At 37.9% G+C, this 26269-nt stretch overlaps 1 protein-coding gene across 1 annotated transcript in view; it reads right to left on the reverse strand.

Moving 5' to 3' along the window:
* Window positions 1-18326, reverse strand: part of LOC137943715 (protein virilizer homolog) — a 66969-nt gene extending 48643 nt beyond the window's left edge. Inside the window, exons 1-7 of the mRNA XM_068789156.1 lie at window positions 18030-18326; window positions 17545-17633; window positions 13080-13203; window positions 6328-6996; window positions 5163-5525; window positions 4869-4973; window positions 4396-4578 (exon numbers count right to left, since the gene is read on the reverse strand). Of these exons, the coding sequence (XP_068645257.1) occupies window positions 4396-4578; window positions 4869-4973; window positions 5163-5525; window positions 6328-6996; window positions 13080-13203; window positions 17545-17633; window positions 18030-18104 (1608 nt within the window). The 5' untranslated portion in view covers window positions 18105-18326. The remainder of the gene's footprint in view (window positions 1-4395; window positions 4579-4868; window positions 4974-5162; window positions 5526-6327; window positions 6997-13079; window positions 13204-17544; window positions 17634-18029) is intronic.
* Window positions 18327-26269: the final 7943 nt, after the last annotated feature.

A 26269-nucleotide genomic window follows, 5' to 3' on the forward strand; every position in this document is an offset into this window, starting at 1 on the left:
CGGGAGTGAAGTCAAGAAGAGATGTGGCCAACGGTCAGTTCTGCAATCTCTTCAACGGATCTGGACTTCATATTAAAGCGGCGGTTGTTTCTCTCTTGCCGCAGCATCCACGGAATATGTCCCAGGCAAGCAGAGACCAAGATTTTCCTAGCTTGTGAAGGAGAGGGTGCATGAAGGCTTGACAAACTCCAAATAGATGTTCGGGCATTACAAAATTGAAGACCAATGTGCTACAAAACTCTAGACCAAACACCCCAAGAGTAGTGGCAACGCAAAATAAGGTGCTGCACGGTCTCATCATTTTGAGTACAAAGGGCATTGACGACAGGGAGCAATGTTCCCACATCGTCTAAGGCTATCAGTTGTCAGGATGCGATTAAGGAGGGCGCACCAAAGGAAAAAATTTCGGAGGTGCAGAAATCTTCCAGGCAATGAAGCTGGCATGAGTTGGGCTAGTGTCTAGCCTCCCAGTGCTGAGAAAATATGCAGAAGAAACCCAGAAAGACCCGTTGGCATCAGGCATCCATAGAATCTTGTCTGCCTAGGCGGGTCAAATATCGATGTTGGGGAGGTCAAAGAGAAATTGAGAAGCCAACACAGCCTCCGAGTCTGATACGCCATGTCTAAAGTGAAGATCCCAGCATCCAAGGGTGGACAAGAATTCAGCAACCATCGCGCGTTGTGCAAGACAAATGGGAACCAAGCAAGCCAAGGAGCTATTCAGTGTCTTCCCATTGCACCAACAATCAAACCACAAACCATTGCAAAGGAACTTTCCTATTGTTGTAACTTTCCAAAACTTGTAGATACAAAAATAGGAATTCTGAGCAGAATTTTCCCCTTTCCTTAAGGCAGTGTTTGGAACACAGAAAGTGGAGAGAAAAGAAAAGAAAGAGAAAGAAAAGAGATATCTTTTTTCTTGTTTAGATGCCCATGAAAAATGAGAGAGAAAATGGAAGAGAAATGAAGTTTTCCTAGTTTAGATATATGTGAAAATTGAAAAAGAAAAGAAAAATTAGTAATATTTTAAAATTTTGATGATTAAAAGTTTTTCTCAAGTTTCTATTTCTTTTCTTTTCTCCCCAAATTCCATTGTTTGGAACACAAAAAGTGGAGAGAAAAGAAAAGGAAGAGAAAGAAAAAAAAAGAAAGAGAAAAGAAAAGACAAGAAAAGAGGTTTATTTTCTCTTGTTTGGATGCCCATAGAAAATGGAAAATAAATATAGTTTCTCTTGTTTGGATACATGTGGGAAATGAAAAAAATAACAATATTTTAAAATTTTGATGATTAAGATTTTCTCTCAAGTTTCTATTTCTTTTCTTTTCTCCCCAAATTCCATCATTTTTGTGAAAGAAAATTTATTAACTAAGAGAAAAAGTAATTTTCTCTCTTATTTTATTTTCTCTCATTGACTCTTTGTTGCCAAAGAACAGAAAATAACTTTCTCTCTCTTTTTCTTTTTCTTTTCTTTTCGATAGGTTCTAAACAGGCCCTAAGTATTCCCAAAGAGTTTGTCTCCTACATGCCCTATCTCAAGGAGTATTGATCATAGTCCCAAATTGGATTTATAGTGATTCACAGCCTTGTAAGTAAACCCGGTTTAGGCTTCTCATTCCAAGCTTAAGCTTTCGACTTTAAGGTCTTTCTTCACCATCCTCACCCAAATTTACATACTAGGCACTCGATCATAAATGGATCGAGTATAGTTTCAACATCCAGACCTGTCAGGTCCTGGTCATGTAGCTCAATATTGAAAGCATTGGACCAGCCAAGCTGGTGCAACAAGACTGAACCAAACCAAACAAAACTCAAATAAATTAAAGCAGTGCTTATAACTGTAGAAATACTTAAAATATATATTATCTACTACTTTTCAAAAATATATATTATCTACTAATAAAATATTTTCCTAAAATTTATGTTCCCTATTCCCTTTTATAATTTTCTAGGTTTTATTTTTTGAATTTTTAGAATTTTGAAGAGGTCCAGGACTGTAGTCTGACCAAAATAATAAATGAGCAAGGTTTGGTTTAACCCATTAAACAGTAGGTTCAGATCAACCTGATTTGACTTAAACCTGATCCATAACAATCCCTTAAGGCCTTATGGCACATGTACTAAGGGCATTATTGTCCTCTCTCATTGTTTTTCATTAAGTGATATAATAGAAATTAGGGCATTATTTGGCACATGAACTAAGGACATTATTGTCCCTAATGACTGCTGCTCTCTACCAATGCAGCTTTCATCACTCTCTCTTTCTACTTTCTTCCTCTCTCTTCATCTTCAATTATACATTTATACCATTTCAAACAAAAAAAAAACTATTTTACACCTTTAATTACCGAGGGGGATTCTTGGCCTGCTATCTCTTGGGGCAAAGGATTGGCTGATCTCTTTGTACAGTGCTGATCTGGTTGAATAGTTTCAGTTTTTTGGGTGCACATTCCTTGTTTAAACAACTCGATTTCAAATACTCTTACAAAGGAGGGATCCTCTCTTCAAGAGCCTGTTGTGGACGTGCCGCCCAATTTTGTTTTGCTTCTCTGGTTTTTGTAACCTCTCTCCTGCAATCTCATAGCACCTATTGGTTGACCGACCTCATGTTGAACCCATGGGCTTTCAAATGTCTTTAGGCCAGATTAGAGACTAAAGGCTTTACTTAGACATATGGTGTGAATTACTTTGACACTTTTTTCCTGGTAGCAACACTTAGCTCGGACTGCAACCTTATCCATGTAGCCGCAAACCTTGGGTGGTCATCGCATCAGCTTGATGTCAAAAAATATCTTTTTGCATGTTAACCTTGCATGTTGTCTATAGGGAGCAACCTCCAAGGTCTATTGCTAAAGGGGAGAATAGAAGGTATGCTTACTTAAAAAAGTTATGTATGGTTTGAAGTCGGGTCTGAAGGCCTGGTTTGACATACTTAGTGAAGTAGTCATGGCCTACTTTCTTTGAAATAACTTTGATTATTCGGACTTCATTCTTCAAAAGGAAACTGGAACAATTACAATTGTTTACAAGGATGATATCATTGTTTCTTGCAATAATCTGGGGAAGATAGAGAGTATTAAAACTCATCTCAAAAATCACTGTCAAACAAAGGATTTGGGACCTCTTCGACATTTTTTGACCATTGATGTGGCGAGAAGCAGGACTGGTAACTCTTTCGCAACAAAAATATGTGACCTATCTAATAACTGAAACAGGACTACAAGAAGCTGAGCCAGTTGAGACCCCAATTGAGGTGAATTACAATTTTCATGATGGGCAATGCTCTTAACGACATTTACTTTGAACCACAGGTTGGTAGGGCAGTTATCATAAGCCATAGCTACAAGGCCATAAATTATGCTTGTCCTGAGAGTAGTAAGCTAATTCATGGAAAGTCCCCCAAAGATCCATCTTGAGGTTGTTTACCAAATCATAAAATACTTGAAGGGATGTCCAAGAAAGGGATTATTGCATACAAGACATAACCATCTTCATATTTCTCATTTTTCTAATTCAGAGTATGCAAGGTCTAGACTTCATTGCAAACCTAATAATAATTATTGCCCCCCCCCCAACACCCCCTTCAATCTCTTGTTGTTAGGGGAGGCCTCCCTTGAGGTATCTTCCCTTTCTTTCAAATAAAATTATCAACATTCAAAAAAAAAAAAAAAATCACAAGCTGAGGAACCCTGAACTTGCCTTCTTTTTTGTTGTTGTTATTTTCGTGCTTTTGCTTAATATAATCTTTGCTTCGTTCCCAAAAGAAAGAAAAAAAATACTATCTCGAGTCCTTGATTTACAATCTAGCCCCACACTAATATAGGTTATGCCTTTGGCTTAGTGGCAATATAGAAAAGGGTCAGTGTTTCTAGTTTGACATCATACGCTCAAGTCTCACCAGAGTTTGAAGTGTAGTATGTATGTTTAGACAACATTTTACAAGAAAAAAGTAAAAGATCTACCATCCCAATTTTCTCAAGCAGTAACATCAATTAGAAGCATGGAATTATTTTCCCTTTCACAATAAAAACTCCCATTATTCAAAAAAAATGAAAAATAAGACGGATGAAAGGGATCAAGGTCATTAATATAAAAAATTAAAAATAAATTTAAAAAGTGGTCTGAGTCCCCTTATTTCTGCAAGCTTTGCTCCTTAATAAATCAAGCCTCAGTTTCAAATAAAATATGATTCGAGAAAGCCAAAACTTGTGCTAGTAATTTCCATTGGGCATTTTGTCTGCATCAAGCACGATGAGGAAAAGACACTCCTTTCTGTTCTCCTTGTTTGGCTCAACTCTCAACAAAATGAGTGTGTTCACTAGAACCAATGGTAAAGAGATCATTCTAACAACAAAATCCAAGAGCATATTCTATTAGGTACTTACTAAAAATATTACCTGGAGAAGTGATAGCAAGTTTGGGTCAATGTCACCATTAGAAAAGCAGCATTTAGATGCTGAAATCAAGTTAATTGTTGCTTTATATGAAAGTAATCCTTCCGCTTGGCCAAGAATTAATGACCTTCTTGCATGAGCAACTGGTGACGGATCCTCAACAGGTCCACGCAAATTTATCAATTTCTGCATCCATCATAACAAGAAATATAAAAAGATAGATAGTTACAATTGTAAGATATATCATGCACAAAATCAACAGATAACATGTAGCGAACAACATCTGAAAGACATCCAGAACCTTGAAAAACAAATTTGCATACTAGATGACAAGGAAAAGGTAATAGGAATCCGTGTCACATATAAGAGAAATAAGTTTTGGAACACATATTTCCAGCCTATGTACTGAAACGGCAAATACACCATGCACTACACCTAGAATAATGAAACAGAAAACTACATAATTCATAACTAACCAAAAGTTTTTTGACGTGAGAACTGGCTCTTGAAAGGGATTTCAAGCCAACATGTGCTAGGCAGCCAGTGGTTGATAAATTTCCCAGCATAGATAGCACCACACACTGCCAAAAGTAATATAACAGTAAAGAGTTGATAAAGACCCACAAAAAATAAACCGATATTCAAAAACAAAATATAAGGGAATAAAATCCAGTTTGAAAAAGAAATGGCATATACTAGCTTTCAGACTTGCAGACAAATGCCGGCTTAAACTGCCTTTATTAGGAACGACTGATAAAATTTCACTTTACCTCATAGGATGATGCAATTTCATAACAACGCAAACGGTGCAAGAGATAGGTTGCAAGAGATGCCACATCATGTCGCTGCTTTTTCAATAATAACTTCACCAAATAGCTATAACCTTCACTGGTACCAGTAGGCACATTTTCATCTTCACGGGGCCACCACCCTAAAAAACCTTCACAGCCAATACCATGGCGAGTAGCCCGTTCAACAACTCCAAGCAGCATCAATGAAACCACAGGTGAGCACTCACTCTGAAAGATATGAGCGAGTTGTCCCATCCCACCACCACTAACAAAGTGGAAGCAACCCTCTCTCGAAGAGCAGAAGAGAAAAATCACACTTAATCCTAGAATCATGTTCTCACTCTAGAAAAAGAGAAGATACATTTAGCATCAAATTCAACCTAAATAACGTTAGTGAATTATACAGCTTACTTGTTTTCTTTATTTCCCTTCTATAAACTTGTTTTTGTCTGTACCAATGTACTATAAGTGAACTAGATTAAATTTAACAAAATAAACACATCATTACAAACAGACAAACACCAATGAGCATCCAAACATTCTAGCGGCATATAGATTTCTCAAGTATGCCAACTCATTTTCTTTTCTTTTCCTGTTAGGAAAATATAACTTGATATAATTGAGACCAAGACTTCTAATGTCAGTCTCCCAAAACCCAACATTTAGTTACTTATTTAAGCTCTAACAACCACGCATTACAACTATAAGTATGGATAAAAAGTGATATTTGTCAAAGGAAATGGATGAGATAATAGAAATCTGTAGCCCACAGATGTCAGACCAAACATCCCAAAGCTCTAATACTCTATTTCAATATTCAATGTATACTCTAAATGAATAGAACATTTCGATTCTCTTGAAATGATAACATTTCAATATTTTGAATGATATGATTTCAATCTTTAATTTAGACAACAATAACCATATTTTTATATTTGGATCACGTCATTAAGATAGGCAGGTATACTGTAAGAGAACTTATCTGAATATAGTATAAGTGATTCCATAATCTTTCTCAAAAAAAAAAAAAAAGAGAGATATACAAATAAAAATCCGTACGTCATAACTCTTATAAAAAATGACATTTAGTTTTCATTGCTCACAAGTAAAGAAACAAAACCCATCTGAAGTTTAAAGAAATTACCTCAGAAAGTGAAGGATGCTCAAGTGTTGGAGCCTTCCTCTTATGCAGGAAACACTGGTTAAATATATCTGCTAACAGTTGAGAAGTGCTCAACTCAGCTTCTGATTCAAGATTAGTGCCATCTCCAAATAATACATCTGACCCATCTTGCAATGAATGCCGAAGTGTCTTATAAATCTCAAGAAGCTCCTTTCGAGCCTCAGCTAGAGCTTGATATGATTCATTCCCACGAGCATGTAAGTCACCATGACCACGTAGGTTGTCGACAATTGCAATGCCAGATAAATCATTGCTAATATATGAAGAAACTGCTGATACAACAATATCCACAATTTTTCTAACAGACTCTACAATATCCAGTAATTGACATATCTTAAGAATTAGATACAAAAACTGTTTCATTTCTTGAGTAAGATCTAGTTCAAACACTGGGAAGGCTAAAGATTTCAGAGAAGATATGGACTCCTCAAATGTCCGCTTAGATGCATGTAGAGCAGGGGGAAGATCCTCAAGCTTTCCTTCTGAAGGTGAAGAAACCAAATTGGCCAAAGAAGTATCTAAATCAAATTCAATATTGACCTGTCCCAGATCTTCTGCAGTGTTGCCATATATCACCAAAGTAAGACTTCGATAGCTGCCTCTCACCACCAAATGATTCGTAATTACAGCCTGCATTAAAAGTATTAAGCATAGAGACAGTGCACTAGAAATTTCTAGTAAGTGACCAAAACAAAGAAGGACAAGATAGATACAAAAGATTCTGCCTAATGAATTGTCTGACAATGAGCTGAAAGCCCTCATCCATGGGTTAAGGCTCCAGTGGGATTCTTTCTCTGGCCCCCTTGCGGTTGAGGGCGACCGTGATAATCAGTTGAGCCTCTACTAGTGATCACCCACCCAGTGTCTTCACTAGTTTATTAACAAGATATGAGACATCATTTCAAAAAAAAAAAAAACAAGATATGAGACATCACACTGAGACTCAATGCTCCTGGTAAGCATATCCTAAGGAAGCCAACCAGTTGGCTGATTCTCTCAGGCAGAGTGAGGATCTCCATCAACTTTTTGACGCCGATCTTCTTTTTTTTTAAATGAACTTTTTCTCGCAGATCTGCTCCCACTCCCTGATTATTTTGTGAATCATTTCATAGTTTTTCAGAATTTTCTGCCTTTCTATATTTTCCTTTTTTTGGTTTCTTTCCTTTTGCATGTATTTCCCCTTGGGGATGCTTGGTATCACTATTTTTCTTAATTGAATTCTGCTTTTTGCTTCATAGAAAATATATTATCAATGAACTAATCCTTTTTTTAAATAATGAGAAATTCAAGAAAAAGAGAATAACAAAACCCAAAGGGCCAATAAGGCAAAAGTCAACCAAGACAAAAGGTAAGTCAAAATGCCCACAAAGCACTAGCAAAACAAACAAAATACAAAGCTCAGAAAGTATCAACTGGAAAAGAACAAATATACAAAGTAATCCAAAACTTTTATTTTTTTCTGAGAGGTGATAATGTTATTGAAAAGACACAGACATAATACAAAGACCAGCAAACAGCAAAGAGCATAAAACACAATAAAAACCAATATAGGCAAACATACAATCAAGAATTTTTGTTTGATAAAGATGGTATTAACGAGAGAAAATTTACAAAGGAAGAGGGAGCAAATCCCTAACAACAAGAGATTGAAGGGAAGCACCCTGTTTGGCAAGCACATCTGCTACGGCATACAATCAAGAATTGAGAGGACGACGGTTGATAAAAACAGCTTCATGAGAATCAGTAAACAATTTATTGAGTGCAGAGTGAAGTCTTGCTCCTCTGTCCTTTGTAATTTTCTCTGTTAATATATACATCATTTTAAAAAAAAAAAGTGCAGAGTGTAGTCCACAAAGACTTGAACAATTCTTTGAACTGAACAACACTATCATAGGTAACCAAGAATAAATCTTGTTTCGCTGCTTGATTTATAAAATGCTTTTCAAATGTTGATAACACACAACAGTGCATCACTTTTCTTTGGTGAAACTTGAACGCAAACCCTCACACTACGAACACATCCCCCCCCCCCCCACATGTGACTATTGAGCCAAAGGACCCATCCAAGGCCAGATGCTCACCAACCCCCCGTTGTTGCAGACAATGTTGGCTTTTGACCCTCTCTTTACTTTTTTCTTTATAGGTCATCCTTCTTATAACTAAGCTTTTAACCATCTTCCCTCTTCATGAAATGATTGTGGAAGTTCAACATGATGCCAACGTTGATCTGGTGTCCCCTAGTGGTAACCAAGCTTGGAATGGGCGATGGCAGGTGAAAGATGGGCGGCCACCGGCACCGACTTTCCCCCATCTGGCGACGCCTTACTTGCCTCCTTCCACGCTTGGTAGCGGTTGCTAGACCAAATTCTGGACTGACTGGTGGTTGGGGAACAAGCCTCTAGCTTATACCTATCACACGGTCTCAAGCATCACCACCAGCCTCTCCTCATCAGTAGCCAAAACCTGGCAAGAAAATGGCAACTGGGACCTCAAATTCCGTCAGGGCCTCTCTAACACTGAAGCCTTGGCTGCTTCCCAACTCGTCTCTGAGTTTGCACTAGCCAAAATTTGTCCTCGCACCCCTGACAAGCTCATTTGGGTTGCCAATCCCAGTGGCTCCTTCTTTGTTGCCTCGACTTACCACCAGCTCCACCAAGATGCCTCCTCTGCAGATCAAAACCAAGTTGCCCAAGTCTGGCGAGTCAATGCCCCACCTCGTGCAAGATTCTTCCTCTAGACTGCAATAACCAAGCCAAGCATGGCAACCATAGCCATGATCCAACCTGCCCTCTTTGCCAAGCCAAAGTTGAATCTATCAACCACATCTCTCTCCTTTGCCTTTGCCCATTCGCCTAGAGAATCTAAACCCAACTGCTGCATCAAATTGGCATCCAAACTTGCGTCACTCAGGACCTTCTCCCCATGATCCAATCCCTGAGTAGATCCCAAATCCCCAAGCTTGGTAAATTGGTTCTCTCCAACTGCATTGGCCTAATCCCTTGGTCCATCTAGAAGAGCAAAACGACAAGCCAGTCCAAGTTCACCAGGGTTGAAGCTCTTACTAAAGACATTGCCGACCAGGTTTTCTTTTTTTTTTTTTTTTTTTAGGAAAGAGTGTAAATTTAATTCAAAAAGGGGAGAGATACAACCTAGCGTGATGGGCCATCCTCCACAACGAGGTATTAGAGGGAAGAGCCATTTTTAGCATGATAGTCTGCCATATGTTTGGCGGATTTGGGGTGTATGTGTCCATATACAATTTAGATGAGAAGTTATATTACAAATTTCAAAATAAGTATCCTAATGCCGCCAGGGGGAGCGGATATTCTTCGTGCACCAATCAATGACGACTTAGAGTCACCTTCGATGATGAGGGGCCAAACAAGACGGTCTCGAACAATCATGAGGCTCTAAAGCAGCCTAGCGAGCTCCGCGATAGTAGAATCAGAAATACCTAAAGGGCCGATAAAGGAGTGGAGGAGGCAGCTATTTTCATCTTAAGTTACCCCACCAAACCCAGCGGGACCAAGGCAGCCAACGGCACTGTCATCGAAGTTCATTTTGAAGTGACCTAAGGGGGGAGGTGGGACCACATTGTCGAGATTGGGACACATGAAGGCCCCGTCATGATGGTAATCAGATGTCAATTCCCCCTAAAATCAGAATTGCCAAGGTGAATGAAGTCCTTCTTTGTCAGTAGTCATGCGAAGACCTGACCAGCAATGTTTTCCGCAAGCACCTCAATTGGAGTGCATTTGGAATTTCCGGTTATTCCTCTCTTTCGAGAGAGCCCAAGGGATGTGACCCGCACAACTTGATATAAGCATCTTACCAAGCTTTGGAAAATGGGAGTTGGTGATGGAGTGGATCATGGATGGCAGATTGTGGGGGACGCAAAATTGTATTCCGATTCAGTTGAAGAGATTGGCCCAAATTGCTTGAGCGAATTGGAAATGGAGGAGGACATGAGTGGCGGTTTCGGAGGAGTTGCAACAGGGCAGGAAGGGTTCTGCGCGGGAGTTCCCAACCTGATGAGGATGTCAGAGGTGAGGATTTTATTTTTACAAGCACACCAAATAAAAAAATTTGCACATGGCCAAGTGAGCATGGACCAGGCTTGTGCCGCATGGTGGTGGGGTTTCAAGGTGTTGAGGCAGTGAAGAAGGTTGTAGCCTAAGGCTGTGGTGAAAGATCCTTTAGGACAAGGGGTCCAAATGAGGGTGTCGAGAATATATTCTCAAATTTTAACATTTGCGACGTATGTGAGAAGGTTGGAGGCCAGTAAGGCTTCTGAGTCTGTGAAGGCTCTACGCAGACTAAAGTTCCATACTTCAGAGTCAGACCATAAGTCCAAGATGTGAGTGTTATTGAGTCTGTAAAGGGTCAAGATGGAGCCGAAGCTTTTGTCCAAAGGTTTGTTGCCCAACCACCAGTCCAACCAAAATTTCATGACACACCCATTCCCCGAATAGCATTTGATTGCATTAGAGAAGATAGGGAGTAGGAGGAAGATTTTCCTCCAAATAGGAGACACGAGCAGGCGCCGACCGCCTTTGGTTCACCATCCGTTCGACTTATTAGCTTTGGCAACAAGAAGGGCCCTCCATATCAAGTCTGGTGACTAGTTGAAACGCCAAATCCACTTCAAGAGGTGAGTTGGTCCTAGCAATATCTCTGATACCGAGCCCGCCGAGTTGCATTGGTTGACACACTTCCGCCCGCTTGACAAGATCATACTTTCTCTCACCATTGGGCCCACCCCAAAGAAATCTCCTTTTGAGACCTTTTTTTTTTTAGAGAAAAGTGTGAATGTATTACTAAAGAAGAGAGGTTACAAACCTGCTAGCTAGAAAGACATTTCATCCACAACAAGATGTTGGAGGGAAACACCCTTTTTCGCTTGAGCGTCGGCTAAATGATAGGTAATAACTGGGTATTCCAACACCTTGTTGTGGAGGAAGGCCCTCCAACCTAGGTTTGTTTGTACTTACTCTTCGCTTTTATAGTCTATTTACACACTTTTTCAAAAAATAAAAAATAACTGGGTATTCCATGTATGCTTGATTTTATAAGGGAGGGTTTACCAACTTTCGCGAAGAAATTACCCCACCAGGTGGCCAAACAATCCTCCATCCGTTCAATCACAAGATGCCAGCAACTTTTGAAGGCCATGTTGGAAGTCAAAGGAAGGCCTAGGTAAGTACGGGGAGGGTTAGCGATTTTACAACCCAAGTAGTCGAGCATTGCAGCTAGGACATTTTGGTCGATGTTAAACCAGGAGATGGAAGTCTTGATCCAGCTCACCTTTTGCCCAGAGGAGAGTTTGAAAGCATTGAGAAGAGCTTTTATGTGGGCAACTTGGTCCATCGTGTCGCCAAACACAATGGTGTCATCTGCATATTGCAGAATAGTGTTGGGATCAGCAGAGATGGCATTGAGCCAACCAGAGTCTTTGACACAACGGACCATGGTGGATAGATACTCGGCAATGAGAGTGAAGAGAAAAGAGGACAATGGATCACCCTGTTTGATTCCCCACGAACCGCTGAAGTGTCCTCACAACTTTCCATTAATCAAGAGGGAGAACGAGGCATTCAAGATGCAACTGCGCATCCAAAAACGCCAATATGACCGAAGAGGTGATCGAGCAACTTCCAATTAACCTGGTCAAAAGACTTTTCAAAACGAACTTGATGACGATTCTGGAGAGATTGGATCTCTTGAAGGAGTTCAATAGCTCATGAGAAGCCACTGCCGAGTCTAGGATATTATGACCTTTGATAAAAGCACTTTGACAAGGGTTAATGATTTTTGGGAGTATGGCACAGAGATGATTGGCAAAAATGTGAGCGATGATCTGGTATGAGCTGGTAGTGAAGCTAATGGGCAAGGTTTCCTCCTGGCTTCTCACCAAAAAAGACTTCCTCCACTTGCAGGGGATATGCCCCTCAGGTCCAAATGGCAGCTAGTGGCTCAAATGGTGGGTCCTCCTTGCAAAGGCACTATGGCAGAATGGTAACCTCCACCAGCCAAAACTTCCAAGTTGAACTTTGACGGTAGCGCCATTGGCTGCCCGGGCCCAGCTGAGTTTGGTGGTGGACTCCACTCGGTTGACGGCTCCCTCCTTGCTGCCTATGTTGGTCCACTTGGCCTCTTAGACTCCACATTGGCCGAACTTGTTAGCCTCCTTCATGGCTTCAAACTTTACCTCCAGAGATTCACTGCCTTCTAATCGTCGAGAGTGATTCCAAAACAATCATTGATCGGAGCATCAAAGCAAAAACCCCTGGGAGACATAGGACACATTTCTAGATATATGTAATATTGTCTCTAACGTACATTGTACTTGGAATCATGCGCACCGTTCAGAAAATTCTTTTGCTAACGATCAGACCAAAAAGGAAGTCTCCCTCCAATCACTGGTAACGAGAGAGCTCCCCTAGGTTGTTTTTGTTATGTTTTAATACCACACCACATTCTCAAAAAAAAAGAACTGAGCTTTTGTTTTGTAGATCTCCTTTTTTGGGAATGATAGGAGAATTGTATTAGTCCTGGTAAATTTAATCCTTTCTTTTTGTACATTTAATTTGTGGGCTACCTAATGCAACAATTATGCCATATACAAACAGATACTTTTAGTTTAACAGAAATATACCATTTTAAAAAAAAAGGAAAATGAAAAATATGAAAGGGAAAGCTAAATAACTGGTTACCTCAACTTCTAGAACATTTGAAGAAGAATGTGAGTACAGAAAAGGTTGGCAAAGACGCCTAAATCGGGGCTCTTCTTCACTATGAACGAACACCTCCAAAGCAAATGAAGGAGGTGATGTGGCCCTGAAAGAGGTAAAACTCATTGCACATTACAAAAAGATTTCACGGACAAGGATGATGAAAGCGATAATGCTCATTAATAAAATATTTGGATTTTGTATACTCATACACATCCCTAATGAGTAAGCAGATTCAATTGCTCTTGTCTAAGGCTTATAATTATCAAAACTTCATCTTAATTATGTTGGGTTTAGTTATATGAACACTTCCTCGTTCAGCAAAATCTCCAACATTTTACTTTTTCTTGAATCCCAACTGTCCTCATTTTTAATATCTCAACAAAACAAGACAGTTAAATTCAAGCATGTCACAAGTGGACTTATCTTTTTCCAAAAGGAAAAAAGAAAAAAAAAATGGTATAACTCCAGACATGGCTAGCATGCTAAAGCCTCTAGGTACACAATAAACAAAGTCAATCACCAAAAGCTATTCTGTTCCTCTAATAACAAATAAAGTTCAAGTTGTAGGGATTCTTTTGATCATAATTATTTCTGATAATCTGCATTCTTTTTTGGATAGTGAACATTGTTAACACTATTTCAGAACAAAAGAGTGAAACAGTTGAAACAGAAAGCTATAAACACATAGACTGCATTTGTAGGCTTCATATTTGGTTTTTTTTCCCGAAAATAGTCTTTACATTTACAAGCCTTCATGGAGGGAACTGCAGTATTTATGCTCAATCTGCTTTGTTAGAGTCCAGTGGAAGTTTGGCTATAAGTAGTGCTGCCAGTGCCACATTAGTAGAGTGTTTAAGTGTGTGTGTGTGTGTGGTGGTGGGTTTTTTTTTTTTTTTTGGGGGGGGGGGGGGGGGGGGGGGGGGTGGAGGGTTCGTAGATGTAACTTTTGTTCTCTTATATGAGTATATTCTGGCTGTATTACACGTAACTGATTTGAGGGGCTTTTTTGTCTTTTTGGTGTAATTTCACTTTAAGTGATTGATAAAAGCCAAATTAGGGATCCAGGGGAGTTACCAAACTGCTATCGCTTTCCCCCAGCTCCCGCCCTTTTTTTCCTCTTTCTTCTATACATCTCTCTTCTTTTCTCTCTTTTTCACTCAACTTTACATAGTATCAGAGCATATTGTTGTCCATAAGAGAGGAGTTCCAAGACTATTTTTCTTGTTTTTTTGTCTACAAATTCCGGAAAATGAATTCTCCATCTACTTCCCACCGATTACCCTTAATGGTCAGCTTTTTTTTTCCTTCTAAGGGTTTATGGTTTGTGCTACTGTGTAAACATTAGTTAAGTATGTTGTGTGCACCTTAAGGGTTAAATTTCTAGTGGAATTGAGGTCTGGACCAGACCAGCATATGCGCCATCTTTACTGGGCTGCAGATTGTGCTTACGCAAGCCATTAAAGTCTAAATACTGTGTTCCAGTTAGTTTCTACATGTGTCTGTACATCTACTGATCAAAATGTGGTGCTGGAAATCTGTGTTGGGGTTCCCTAGAAGTGTATGCGTGTGCGGCACATAGGAATTTGTGCAAGCTTCTATGTTTGGACTATTGTTGTTTGGAATTTGCAGTTAGTAGTAACCTATTTTGGATAGCTTGTGGTGAAGAATTGGATTGTTTGTGTTGTTGAATTGGAGTGTCCGTGTTGTAGTCTTTTTTGAAGCGTATTCATGACTGATTCAGGAGAAATTGTCACCCCCCGAAGGTGTTAGATGGGCCAGAATCTAGAATGCCCATACCATTCAGATTACCACTATTAAACTGAATGGAGCCAATTACTTGAACTGTTCCCGATCTGTCAGGATGTTATTGAAGGCTAAAACGAAATTAAAGTATCTCTGAGATACTGCTCCTACCCCTACGGATGATGATTGGGAGACAGATGATACTCAGGTAATGACTTGGCTAGTAAACAGTTACAGGAAAGAATAAGTAATTAAGTTATGAGTTGCACTACCTCAAAGGAGATATGGGAAACCCTGAGTCCGTTTTTTTCTCAATAAGTAACCTATCTGGAGTCTATGATTTATAAAGTAAGTGAAACAACATGACTCATGGTGACAAAACAGTGACGGTATATTTTACAGAAATGTAGGGTATCTTACTAGAGATTAGTGCATTTCATCCTTTTACTGTAGATGCTAATGAGTTTAGAAAAGACAGGACAGATTCGAGTTGCTAGGTTCTTAGATGGTTTAGGTCCAAAATACGATGCTGTACATGCTCATATTCTTACTGATAAGGATGTCACCACACTCGAAAAGGCAAATAATTGAGTGCTTAGGGCAGAAGGTGTTGTGAAGAATGAGAAAGGTGCAAAAGGGTTTCATGCGACTGCCCTTAGTACCTCATCTATTCCCCCAAGATGTGGGAGAGGACGAGGTTGAGGTACTGGAGTAGGGAGTGTGGCCGTGATAGTGGGGGTAGAGGTCGTGATCGACGAGATAAAAAGTGTGTTCTGGGGATAGTTCAATCACTTTTTGTATAAGTGCAAGGACAAATTAGGGAGGCCCTCATGGGCAAATTCTGGTCTTTCAGTCGAAGGGGCTGATGTACTGAGTGGGGAAATGGGATCTTCAAGCAGCAGTACTCACAATAGTCTTCAGAAGTAGGGTCAACATTACAAGTTTATTATAGGTAGCTGTACTAGCCGTAGATAAAGATAAAGGTGAGAAGTATGTGCAGATTCTATTTTATATACCTATCCACTAACTTATCAAGTGAATCAATCGCTGGCAGCATTGTGTTGTTAGCTTCCTCCCATTGTTATCTTAGAGGCACCACCCCATACTAAAAGTTGAGAAAGGACTTTCAAACACAAATTGGTTCTACATTTCCTGGGACACTCCATCAAATTCACCTTTTTTACAAACAGACTTATGATGGACATGCCCAGCCAACTGGATTTTTATCCAAACAAGTGAAAGCATTACAAAAATGATCCAGTGAATTGATTTAACAAATTTTGTCAAGTTGGCTTGTTCTTCAACAGGGTACTTGATACCCTGTCAGTCATAGATGCCACCATCTATAATGAAGATGGAAACTTTAACAAGAGAATGCACACCAGATCATGAGAATATGGTCTGCAACAGAGATGGAGAATTAGCAGAGTTTGATTTCCATTAAGGCCTCAATTGAGCTGTCATGGATATTTTGAAGATTTTATTTAGTTGAAAGAAAGCAACTGAACTACAATTGCAAGGGCAGCCAATGAAATCGTGGTAAAACTATTGACTGGACTTCCTATCAATGAAAATCACAAAGGAAAGACAAGTAAAGTAACGGTGGACATTTTAAATAAAATTAAAGAATTTAAAAAAAAATACAGTGGTTACCCTGAAGGCCAATAAAATTAAGCTTGAGGGCTTCAACCAGAGGAAAACCAACCAACTCAAGAGGGAAGTAGGTGCCTCTTTTATGCCTCTGCTTTTTTTTTTTTTTTGACAAAAGGTGTTTTCCATTAAAGCCTCAAGGCAAAGACGACAAAACAAGAAACATTACAAAGGAAGATTTCTCGATGAAAGATTATAGGTTAATCCCCTCACAAGTTAATGAGACAGCAACACCATTAGCCGACCTAGGAACATGAATCCACTAACAAACAATGTTTGTTGACAAGTCTTGAATCTCAAAAAAGGCCGCCAATGTTGCCAAGGAGGGGCCTTGCTTCTGATGCACCAGCTGATGAAGTATTGGAGTCACCCTCACCATGAAGCTTTGGCATTTAAGGATAGTCAACAGTAATAATGTTCTAGGATTGTCGGAAGCTCCTAGGACTTCTATGGATAGTTTTGATGCCCACACAACACGTGGTGATGAAAGAACCAAACAAATCTAAGTTAGCTATTAGACTCCAAGGTTTGACATTTGGAATTTCTTGGAATTGTTGATTGCTCTCGGGTAACTACATTGCCGATTCCCTTGCCAAGCATGCTGATAGCATTCTGTAATGATGTGCTCTATCATTTTCTTTCTTAGTTGACTCATCCAACCACAACTTTCTTTCTAAGTTTTTCAGGTTCATGTCATCACTTCAATAAGTTAAATCAACATGGAACAGAGGGCCTCAAAGTTTTATCAAATTCATTACATCTGAAGGCCTACATAAAAGCACTGAAAGTGCAATACATCTTTCATAAGCCGGCTTTGCTAACTAAATACTCCTCTACTCCACGAGCTGCTTAGTTATAAAAACTCTTTGAGTCACTTTACTTGCTGCCAAATAAATGGGAAAACATACAAAAGGACCCAATGTTGCCTTTCTTAGAATTTACTAAAGACAAGTAATTATTACAGAAAAATCCTGCCAAATGATAAAAGCTGCAGATAATCATGTTAATTTCATAAAGCAGCATACCGTCAGCTGAAAGCAAGAAAACATACCCAACAAGTGTTACTGCAGAAGATGTGAATGATCCGTTCTGTTCCAGAAACTCACAAGCAGTAATAACTACAGGTTCCGCAAATATTATCTGCACAGGACAAGTAAAACAATGCAGCAAGGTAGTTAACTGAATTAGGCTTCAGTCTTCCGTTTCTTTGGAAATATGCCTTCTTATTCAGGTATTACAACCTTCTGCAATCGTCTTCCTTTTTTCTTGTTTCACTTAAAGTTTCGTTTGCAACGCACTAAACATGTTCTAATCATAAAAGATGATTTTTTAAAAAATTAAAAAATAAATCCCTAAACCTTAGCAAAACGGGAACTAGATTTACTTGATCATCGATCGATGCAACTTTACAGTTTCAGTTTAAAGACAGTTCACTTGCTGCCTATACCAACTATCATTACCATCCAGGAAGTCTACCGCCAAATTATCACAACACACGTTAGAACACTAGTAGGACGAAACCGAGAAGGAGCTTACCTCGTCGACATACTCATCAAGGTGAGGATGAACGAATGATTGAGCAAACAAGACACAGGGCTCCGGCCGGACCATTTTACGCCTTCGTTTAGGGTTTTATAGAGCCACTCCCACCGACGGCGTAAGACGAGATCTTTCAGAAGTGCGAAGACAGGCTTAGTTTATAGACAGAAAAGGAGAAAAGATTGGAGTGTGTGTAGTTAGCACACTACAGAACAGAACCGCTCTTCGTCGGTCTGGAAGGAACACTCGAACTTTTTTGCCAGTTCAGTTCACGTCTTCGGCTTCCCCCAGGACGCGGGTTTGGACATCCGATGCCGCCACTGACAAGGGCAAACTCGAAGACAAATCAAAAAGAATACCCGATTACCCAGTTTCGAATGCGGATTAAACGTGGAATTGGCGAGAACCAGAAGCCATGGAATTGATTTCACGGCCCGCCTAATCCAGAATTGGGCCATAACCAGAAGCCCTAGAATTAATTCACTGGCCGCCATCCCATGCATGAAAGGATAATGGAATTGTAAATATGACCTTAAAATCCATATAAGTTAAATGTACCCGCTTTATAAGTACATTCAAATTTAATTATTTTATAATAATACAATTTATATTAACCATGTATGTTGAATAAAGTTTTGACAGGGTTTAAATTGTTTTTATACCTCATAAACTCCAATATTTAAATAGCAAGAGGAATACTTGAATCAAAAAGTACTACAAAAAGCCCAAAAAAATGTTCCTAAAGGAAATAGTCGACTACATAAAAAAAAAAAAAAAAAGTTTACTACATGAGAAACAAAGGTTGGCATTGTCATAGTTGATTGCATGTATATGAGTTGAATGCACTGAGAATGGCATGCGTAGACTTGATTTTTGGAGGCCGATTCAAGCTATTTAGAGTCCAAATTCGACACGTAACCTACCATGGTGTTCAGCAGCTCGAGCCATACACTTTAGATTTCCAAACGTTATAATGCTTCTATTTAAACTTCTCTTCGCACGATTTTGTATGATGTTTCTCTTAATGATCACGATGTCAAAGTCCTAGGCAAGAGTCCTTCCCAGGAGGTCACCCATCCTATAATTACTCTTGCCCAAACTCACTTAACTTCGGAGTTCTGAGTCAGATACCTAGCCAATACAACCCGAAAAGACTAGTCGTTTAAGGTGCGGAAAGCCAAGTATCTAACTCAGAACACAAACTCTAACAAGAGTGGACGGAACCACTCTGACACCCACCCCGCCCAGGAGCCGCTTCTCACGGGATACGAACGCAGGCCGTGGTGTGCCTAGCTCTGATACCATGTCAAAGTCCTAGGCAAGAGTCCTTCCCCGGAGGTCACCCATCCTATAATTACTCTTGCCCAAGCTCGCTTAACTACGAAGTTCTGAGTCAGATACCTAGCCAATACAACCCGAAAAGACTAGTCGTTTAAGGTACGGAAAGCCAAGTATCTAACTCAGAACACAAACTCTAACAAGAGTGGACGGAACCACTCTGACACACGACCCTCTACCAAGACTTCTTCAAGTTTTGGATCAATTGTGAATGGCTCACTTGCTCTCAAAAGGTTCATCTCTTCTTAACCATTCTCTTATTTTTTAATCCTTGTTTGTACTAGTTCAGATTTGTTTCAAAATTATTTATATTTGTTAGTATTTATATGCTATAGCAAGAGTTATTGAGTTTGAATTTCCAATTTCATTACGCAAGTGAGTCACTTTACATAAGCACAACAACATAACAAATTAATTTTCACATCCTTACTTGTTGAACAATACTTGAGTTACATTATCGTTTGCCAAATACAATAGAACTATTAATCTCATGTTTATTATTATATTTGGAATCGCCATTATTGAACTTGTGGTTTTGGATTTCATATTGCCAGTTAAAATTTAGTAAAGTGTATCCAAGCTACCTCCAAATTAAGTCTTTGATTTCAAATTATTATATTCAAAAGGGCTGAATACTTTCAAATCAAATTGATTTCTAGTTATTTAGTAGTTGTCGTGATTCGTAGTCATACTAAAATTGCCTATCTTAAAAACAACATATCTTGTAATTATTAAGTGTTTTTTATCTTTATCGTGTGCCAGAGTTTTTACCTTACTTCATAAATAATCACTCTAGAGAGGCTAATCCTATAACTCGAGCTCCTCTCATTCTACCTAAATGTCTCCTTCCTCTCACATTAGTTTTTTCTCCTCTCTTCTTATTCTTCTATTTCTCTCTCTTCTACTTCTCCTTACCTCTTTTTTTCTTCAACCCTAAACTTCTCAAGTATGAAACCCTAAAATCTAACACGAACTTTATATGTGTCAAAGTTTTATTTGACCGACTAACATACTGTGGACTTAACATTATTTAGAGTCCATGTCTTCTTCATGTTAACGCAAGACAACAATAACATTTGACGTCATTACTAACATAGGGTGGCGAACTTCAATTTATTTGAAATTCGTCGATTCCTTCCTATCTTTTGTCATATTTTGATAGAAACTTATTTTTCCATTTTTTTTTCCCCTTTGAGTTGGACGAGGACTTATGGGCAAGGATCATTGTTGCTATAGCAAAGTGCCAAACATCCGATATTGTATCAATTTCTTCAAGTTGGCTAAATTGATTAGTATCATCGATTTCTATCTTTTTTATCATATGCTTCGATATTGTACTTTGAGGCATTTGTAGAGGCTTTAAAAACTTCACACATTTATTTGTCATACAATCAAACATTTAATCATAATTTCTGATTCTGATGTTTGAGAAAAGATTATTTGAAGAAATTTATTTGTTTGCTCTAAATTGAATATTTTTTGTTCAAAATAGGAGGCTTGATATGCTCTTACACTCATTTTCTTGCAATGCTCAATTTTCGCTTTCATTTGTGCTACTCTAATTGCTATGTCAAATTTCTTTCACCAAGTCAACTTGAAAATTCTTTGTTACTCAAATATATTGAATTCAATAAAACGTTGTTTGGAATTCCCATTTTCAAATCCATGAAATTCAAATTCTCTAGAGAAACAGAGTGTAATATGATTGAGTCTAATATGAGATCTAGCTTAAGGCCAAAATAATTATTTGATTTATTCTCGCAAAATATCCAGTACATGTCCAAACATTCTTCACCATTGGTAAAACCGTGTTGGACTATATTTTTCAACCAGAGTGGTTTAAATCCAAATAAACTAAACGTGTTTTATTTTTTATTTTTTCATTTTTCATATTAGAATGCATTTGTAACTATGTGAATACTATCCCAATAATTGCATGGGAATTCTTTATATTGGAATATCTTTTTCAACCACTATACTTTGAATCCTAGTAAATCAAATGTGTTTCTTTTTTTCATTTTCATAGTATAATACATTTGTAAATGCATGAATATAATACAAATAATTGCACGGGAATTCTTTATCTTCCACCTTTATCATGGTAAAGGCAAATGGGTTAACTCCCCAGTCATAATGATTTAATCCTTTTGGATTATAGCCATGTCGATATCTATCAACTTGAAACAAATATTAGAATTATCCGAGTGATGGGTAACATCTACTGATTTCTTATAACCCAATAAATTTCCCATAATAGGCTGATTTTTTTCCCATTGAAACCAGATATACAAATGTTGACGACCCAACTATCTTAATGTCAATCTAACAGGTGAATCAATTAATTGAATATCAACTTTTTTTAGGGACAAAAATAACTTCTTTTGCTTGTTTTTAGATATATATTGTTTTTGGTTCTTGTGATTTTGTTCCACTATTTCAGCCATAATTGTTTTTGGCATAAATAATTGCTCAAATTTTAGCTTATAAAAAAGCATCCAAAGTCATTTATTTTGGATCTAAAACATTGTTTCCTTGTGTATTTTCCTAAGCGGGAGACCAGAGTTTATCAATACAAAAAAGCACCTTGTAAGAGACACTAATATATTAAAACCACAACAAACAAATGACTTTATTGAGAATCTTAGCCATTAAGCCGCCAAGTCTTCAATGACTCTAACTCTTCCATTACAAAATTCATGGATTGTCCAATAGATAAACAAAATGCAAGAGAAAGGATTAGGTTCAACTATAGAGAAAAACATTTGAAATAAAAACATACAAACAAATGTAAAAGTATCTATCTACAGTGGTTACACCATTTTGAAGTTGTGAAGTCTTCAAGGAGTGAAATGCTTTCTCCTTTAAAATTATACCTTTTTTTAGCTAAAGCCCATTTAAGACCATAAGAAATTCCCAGGCCTTCTTTAGAAATTCATAATTTAAATGATATAGAAAATATTTAAAATGCTCTGACTAAAACCACCATTAAGCCATCAATAAGAGATACCAGGCAAAAGAATTGAAGAACAAAAAAAAACATTTGGTAGGTCATTCTTCCAAAGATTATGGGTTATAACAATAATATCTTGGAAAAGAGATAAAGGATAAGAAAACGTACAAGATATATATTGGACATCAAAGAAAAACATATATATATAAGAAAAACCATCACATTCCTAGACTATGTTGCCATTAATTTATCACACATAAACAACCAGGATGAACCAACATAGCCAATGTCACCCTATGTTCAAATTTTGTTCTCCTTTGCAATCGGCCATCCCAACATCCCCACCGGTTGTTTATAAAAAAAAGAAAAATGTATAGACCATATAGGCCATGGGCTTTCTAAAAAAACACATAGACCATAAACATTTAACAACAAATAAAAAGGAACACTCACCTGCTTATTAAAGTCAAGAAGATGAATATTCGTGGCAACCATCCTCATAATGCTTTCTCTGGCAAACGAAAATGTTGAGAGTCCCACGACTTTCGAATGTAAATGACGAATTATGAAACCCATTAAGGTTTCCCTTCTGAAACATCAGCTAAAGACAACATATTAATGCCGACTTCAAATATGAATGTAGGGTCTACTGAACCTAAGAAATGCATCAGATGAGAAACCACATCAAAATTGTCTGACTTGAGCACACTACCAATACTGCTATTATAGCTAGAGGGCTTCCGATAGATAGGGTGGCATCGAGCCAAGTCGAGCCCCGAACCTACCTATGTTCGAGCTGAGTTTGATTTAAATATTTCAAGCCGAGCTTTGAGCCGAGCCTCATCTCGAGCCTAAAATTGTTATCGAGCTCGAGCCCACCGAGTTCAAGTCGAGCTTCGAGCCGAACTCGAGCCTCAACATACATTTAAAACTTTTCAAAAAATATATACCAAATAAAATATATATAAAATTATGCATACATTTTACATAAAAATGGGCATAACCTAGATATATAATATATGTATAAGATTGGGCATACTTAAAATTAAGAATAATCTATATATATAATACCTGTATAAAATTCGACATGATCTCTATTTAAAATTGGGCATAATCAACATACATAATACCTGCATAAATACTCCATCAAATTGTTTATACGTTCCATAAAATAGTCTAAACACTCCATACATTGCATAATATTATAAATAAATTCCATACAATAATCAAACATAACAAAATTAAATGAAATATCACTATCAATTTACAATCACCCAAATAAAAACTATAAATCCATTATAAATTTACAAACTATAGTTATTTCTCTTTATGCTAGAAAATAATATACGTCCTTGCTTGAGCAAAATCTCCACCTATGACAAAAACAAAAAAATAAAATTAGCTATTGTAAGATAAAAAAATACTCTTCCACTAGAATGTCGTTAAAAATATTAAAATTACCATGATGAGAAAAACATGAAAAATCATGTAGCTGGTAGCATTATCTCTGCACTCTTCTTCTCAAGCTGTAATCATAAAACAAATTTTAATAAATAAAACTAAAAAATATCGTAATAAATAATTAATCAAAGAAATTCACCTTTTGATTTTTCTTTATACAGTGAAGAGTCCGAACCCAACCAGTGCCACAAATCAAAGTTTGAAATGTATTTGGTACCAAGGAAGAACTATACGAGTCTATTACTCTACCACCAGCACTAAATAATGACTCCGAAACTACTATGGATATGAGAATTATAAGGGGGGTGAGTCAACAAACTTAAAATTTGAAGTTCATCTTCATCTCCTGCTTCAAATTCATTTAATTCTTCTACATGAAATTCAATTTCAAACTTGGTGTTAGTGTGGACAAGTTCATATACATTGGAAAACAGTTTCCAGTGTTAGTGCCCCAAAATAAGAAAAATAAAAAAAACAAGAAAAAGAGTAATTTATAATAGTATACTCGATTAAAACATAATATTTAAACCCCAAATTAGGTAAAACAAACATGATTACAACACAAATAAGTAATTTAATGTATAATTAATATATTAATTAATTAAATTAGATATTATATTATTTAATGATTGCAGTTTATTATACATTAATACAATAATTACGTGAGCCAATTAACTGTGTATATGATTAATTATAAAAAATAAAAAAATAAACAGAAAAATTTGATCAAATGCTAACTTTAACACATTATATTTTTACGTATTATTGCATCGTCCAGAAGAAAAACAGGCTAATAATAGGATTTGCAAGTTTTTTGTTTTTTTTATAAAAACCACTCGTGCGAAACTCGCATGTGTGAACTGCACATGCAAGTTCGCATGCTGTGCGGGATGGAGCGTCGAGGGGGGAAAATAATCCCCCCCTAGCTTAGGTCTCTGAACTTTAGGTATCCGGGGGTTCCCGTTCCAGCGAGAGCGGTGGCCGACTGATTTGACGGCAGCAGCAGGTGGTGGTAGGGGGGTGACGACGACGGGAGAGGTCCAGAGCAGCCGCTCTAGTTGGGGTACGACGAGGCGAGGGCGACGCTACGGGAGTCGACAACGATGACGATGAGAGGTAGAGAAGGCGATGAGCGGGGGGAAGGATTAGGTGCGGTGGCAGCGGAAGGGGCATCGACGACGAGAGGGAGAAGGGAGATGGAGGCTGAGAGAGGGAATTTTGGAGGAAGAAGAGAGAAGGGAAGGAGCAGATGAAGAGAGTGAGGGCGAGAGAGAGACCGAAAAAATTTTTTAGGAGAGAAGAGAGCGAGGGCGGGAGAGAGACCGAAAAAGCAATTTTCGGGAGAGAGAGCGTGAGACGAAGAGAGCGAAGGCGAGAGAGAGACCAAAAAAAAATTTCGGGAGAGAAGAGAGCGAGGGCAGGAGAGACCGAAAAAACGATTTTCGGGAGAGAGAGAGTGCGACCTTGCAGTTAAAGCGTTCCTCTCCTTCCAAACAAAATCAATAATATAAGCAACCAAATTCGATTCTATAGCTAAAGAATTTTCACTATTTATAACGTTATTGACTTTCAAACTGCTCATTCTTTTCAAATCAAACGCATGACACAATCTCCCAACAGATTTAAATGCAACTTTGGAGGCCAAATCAAAGATCCCACAAATTCTGCCCAATATGTTTCCACCAATTTGTGACATGATTCAGCAAAATAGAATTACAATATCATCTTTCGTGAACATGGAACTGAGGGTTTTGGCGATGGAGAAGCAAAGATTACCACTAAGAGAGTCGAATTAGTTGGAGAGGAAGAGGAAGAGGCAAAGGCTTCATAGATGAAGGATGGGAGGAACCTTATGCCTCCCTATTGATGAAGATTGAACGACTGGAATAATTGTTTCATATTTTTTGCATGAAACTGGGTCTCGTATTAGACGAAGCCTCTCATAAAGATAACTAAACCACCTTTAAATAAGGTTCTTCTACTAAACTTTGGTTGTGAAACTCCTTTAAGGTTCCACCATATTAAGTTTGGCTTTGTGAGACTTCTTCATAAAAAGTCATGTAAGACTCTCCCATACCTGCTATTCAACCGAAAACTCAATGTTTATCCACTTAAGAATTTGAGAATATTTGTGCTGCCATATGGACACAAAATGATATAAAATTCATTTTCCATTCAATCGCTTTTCTTATTAAAAATTTTCTATTGAATTTTTTTCCTTTGACAACTTTTCTTACATTTGTGTCGCCATAGGAAACAATAAAAAAATTGTCACACTAGAAACAAAATTAAAAAAATTGAAATAATAAAAATAAGGTTGAAGTAAGAGGTAAGCAACCAAAAATCACGTTAACGTTTCTTAGTATATTTTTCAGTAGTTTCCTAGTAGAACAATAGGAAACTCATTTTACTATCATTTTTCACGATTATGAATGACAAAAACAAGTGCTTCATGTGATAGAAAACGTCCCCTAATCTCTATAACTAG

The sequence above is a fragment of the Aristolochia californica genome, unplaced genomic scaffold, assembly GCF_029961685.1.
Source record: "Aristolochia californica isolate CCGP_79_NKW_82.1479 unplaced genomic scaffold, dmAriCali1.0.hap1 SCAF_1, whole genome shotgun sequence".
Lineage (NCBI taxonomy): Eukaryota > Viridiplantae > Streptophyta > Magnoliopsida > Piperales > Aristolochiaceae > Aristolochia > Aristolochia californica.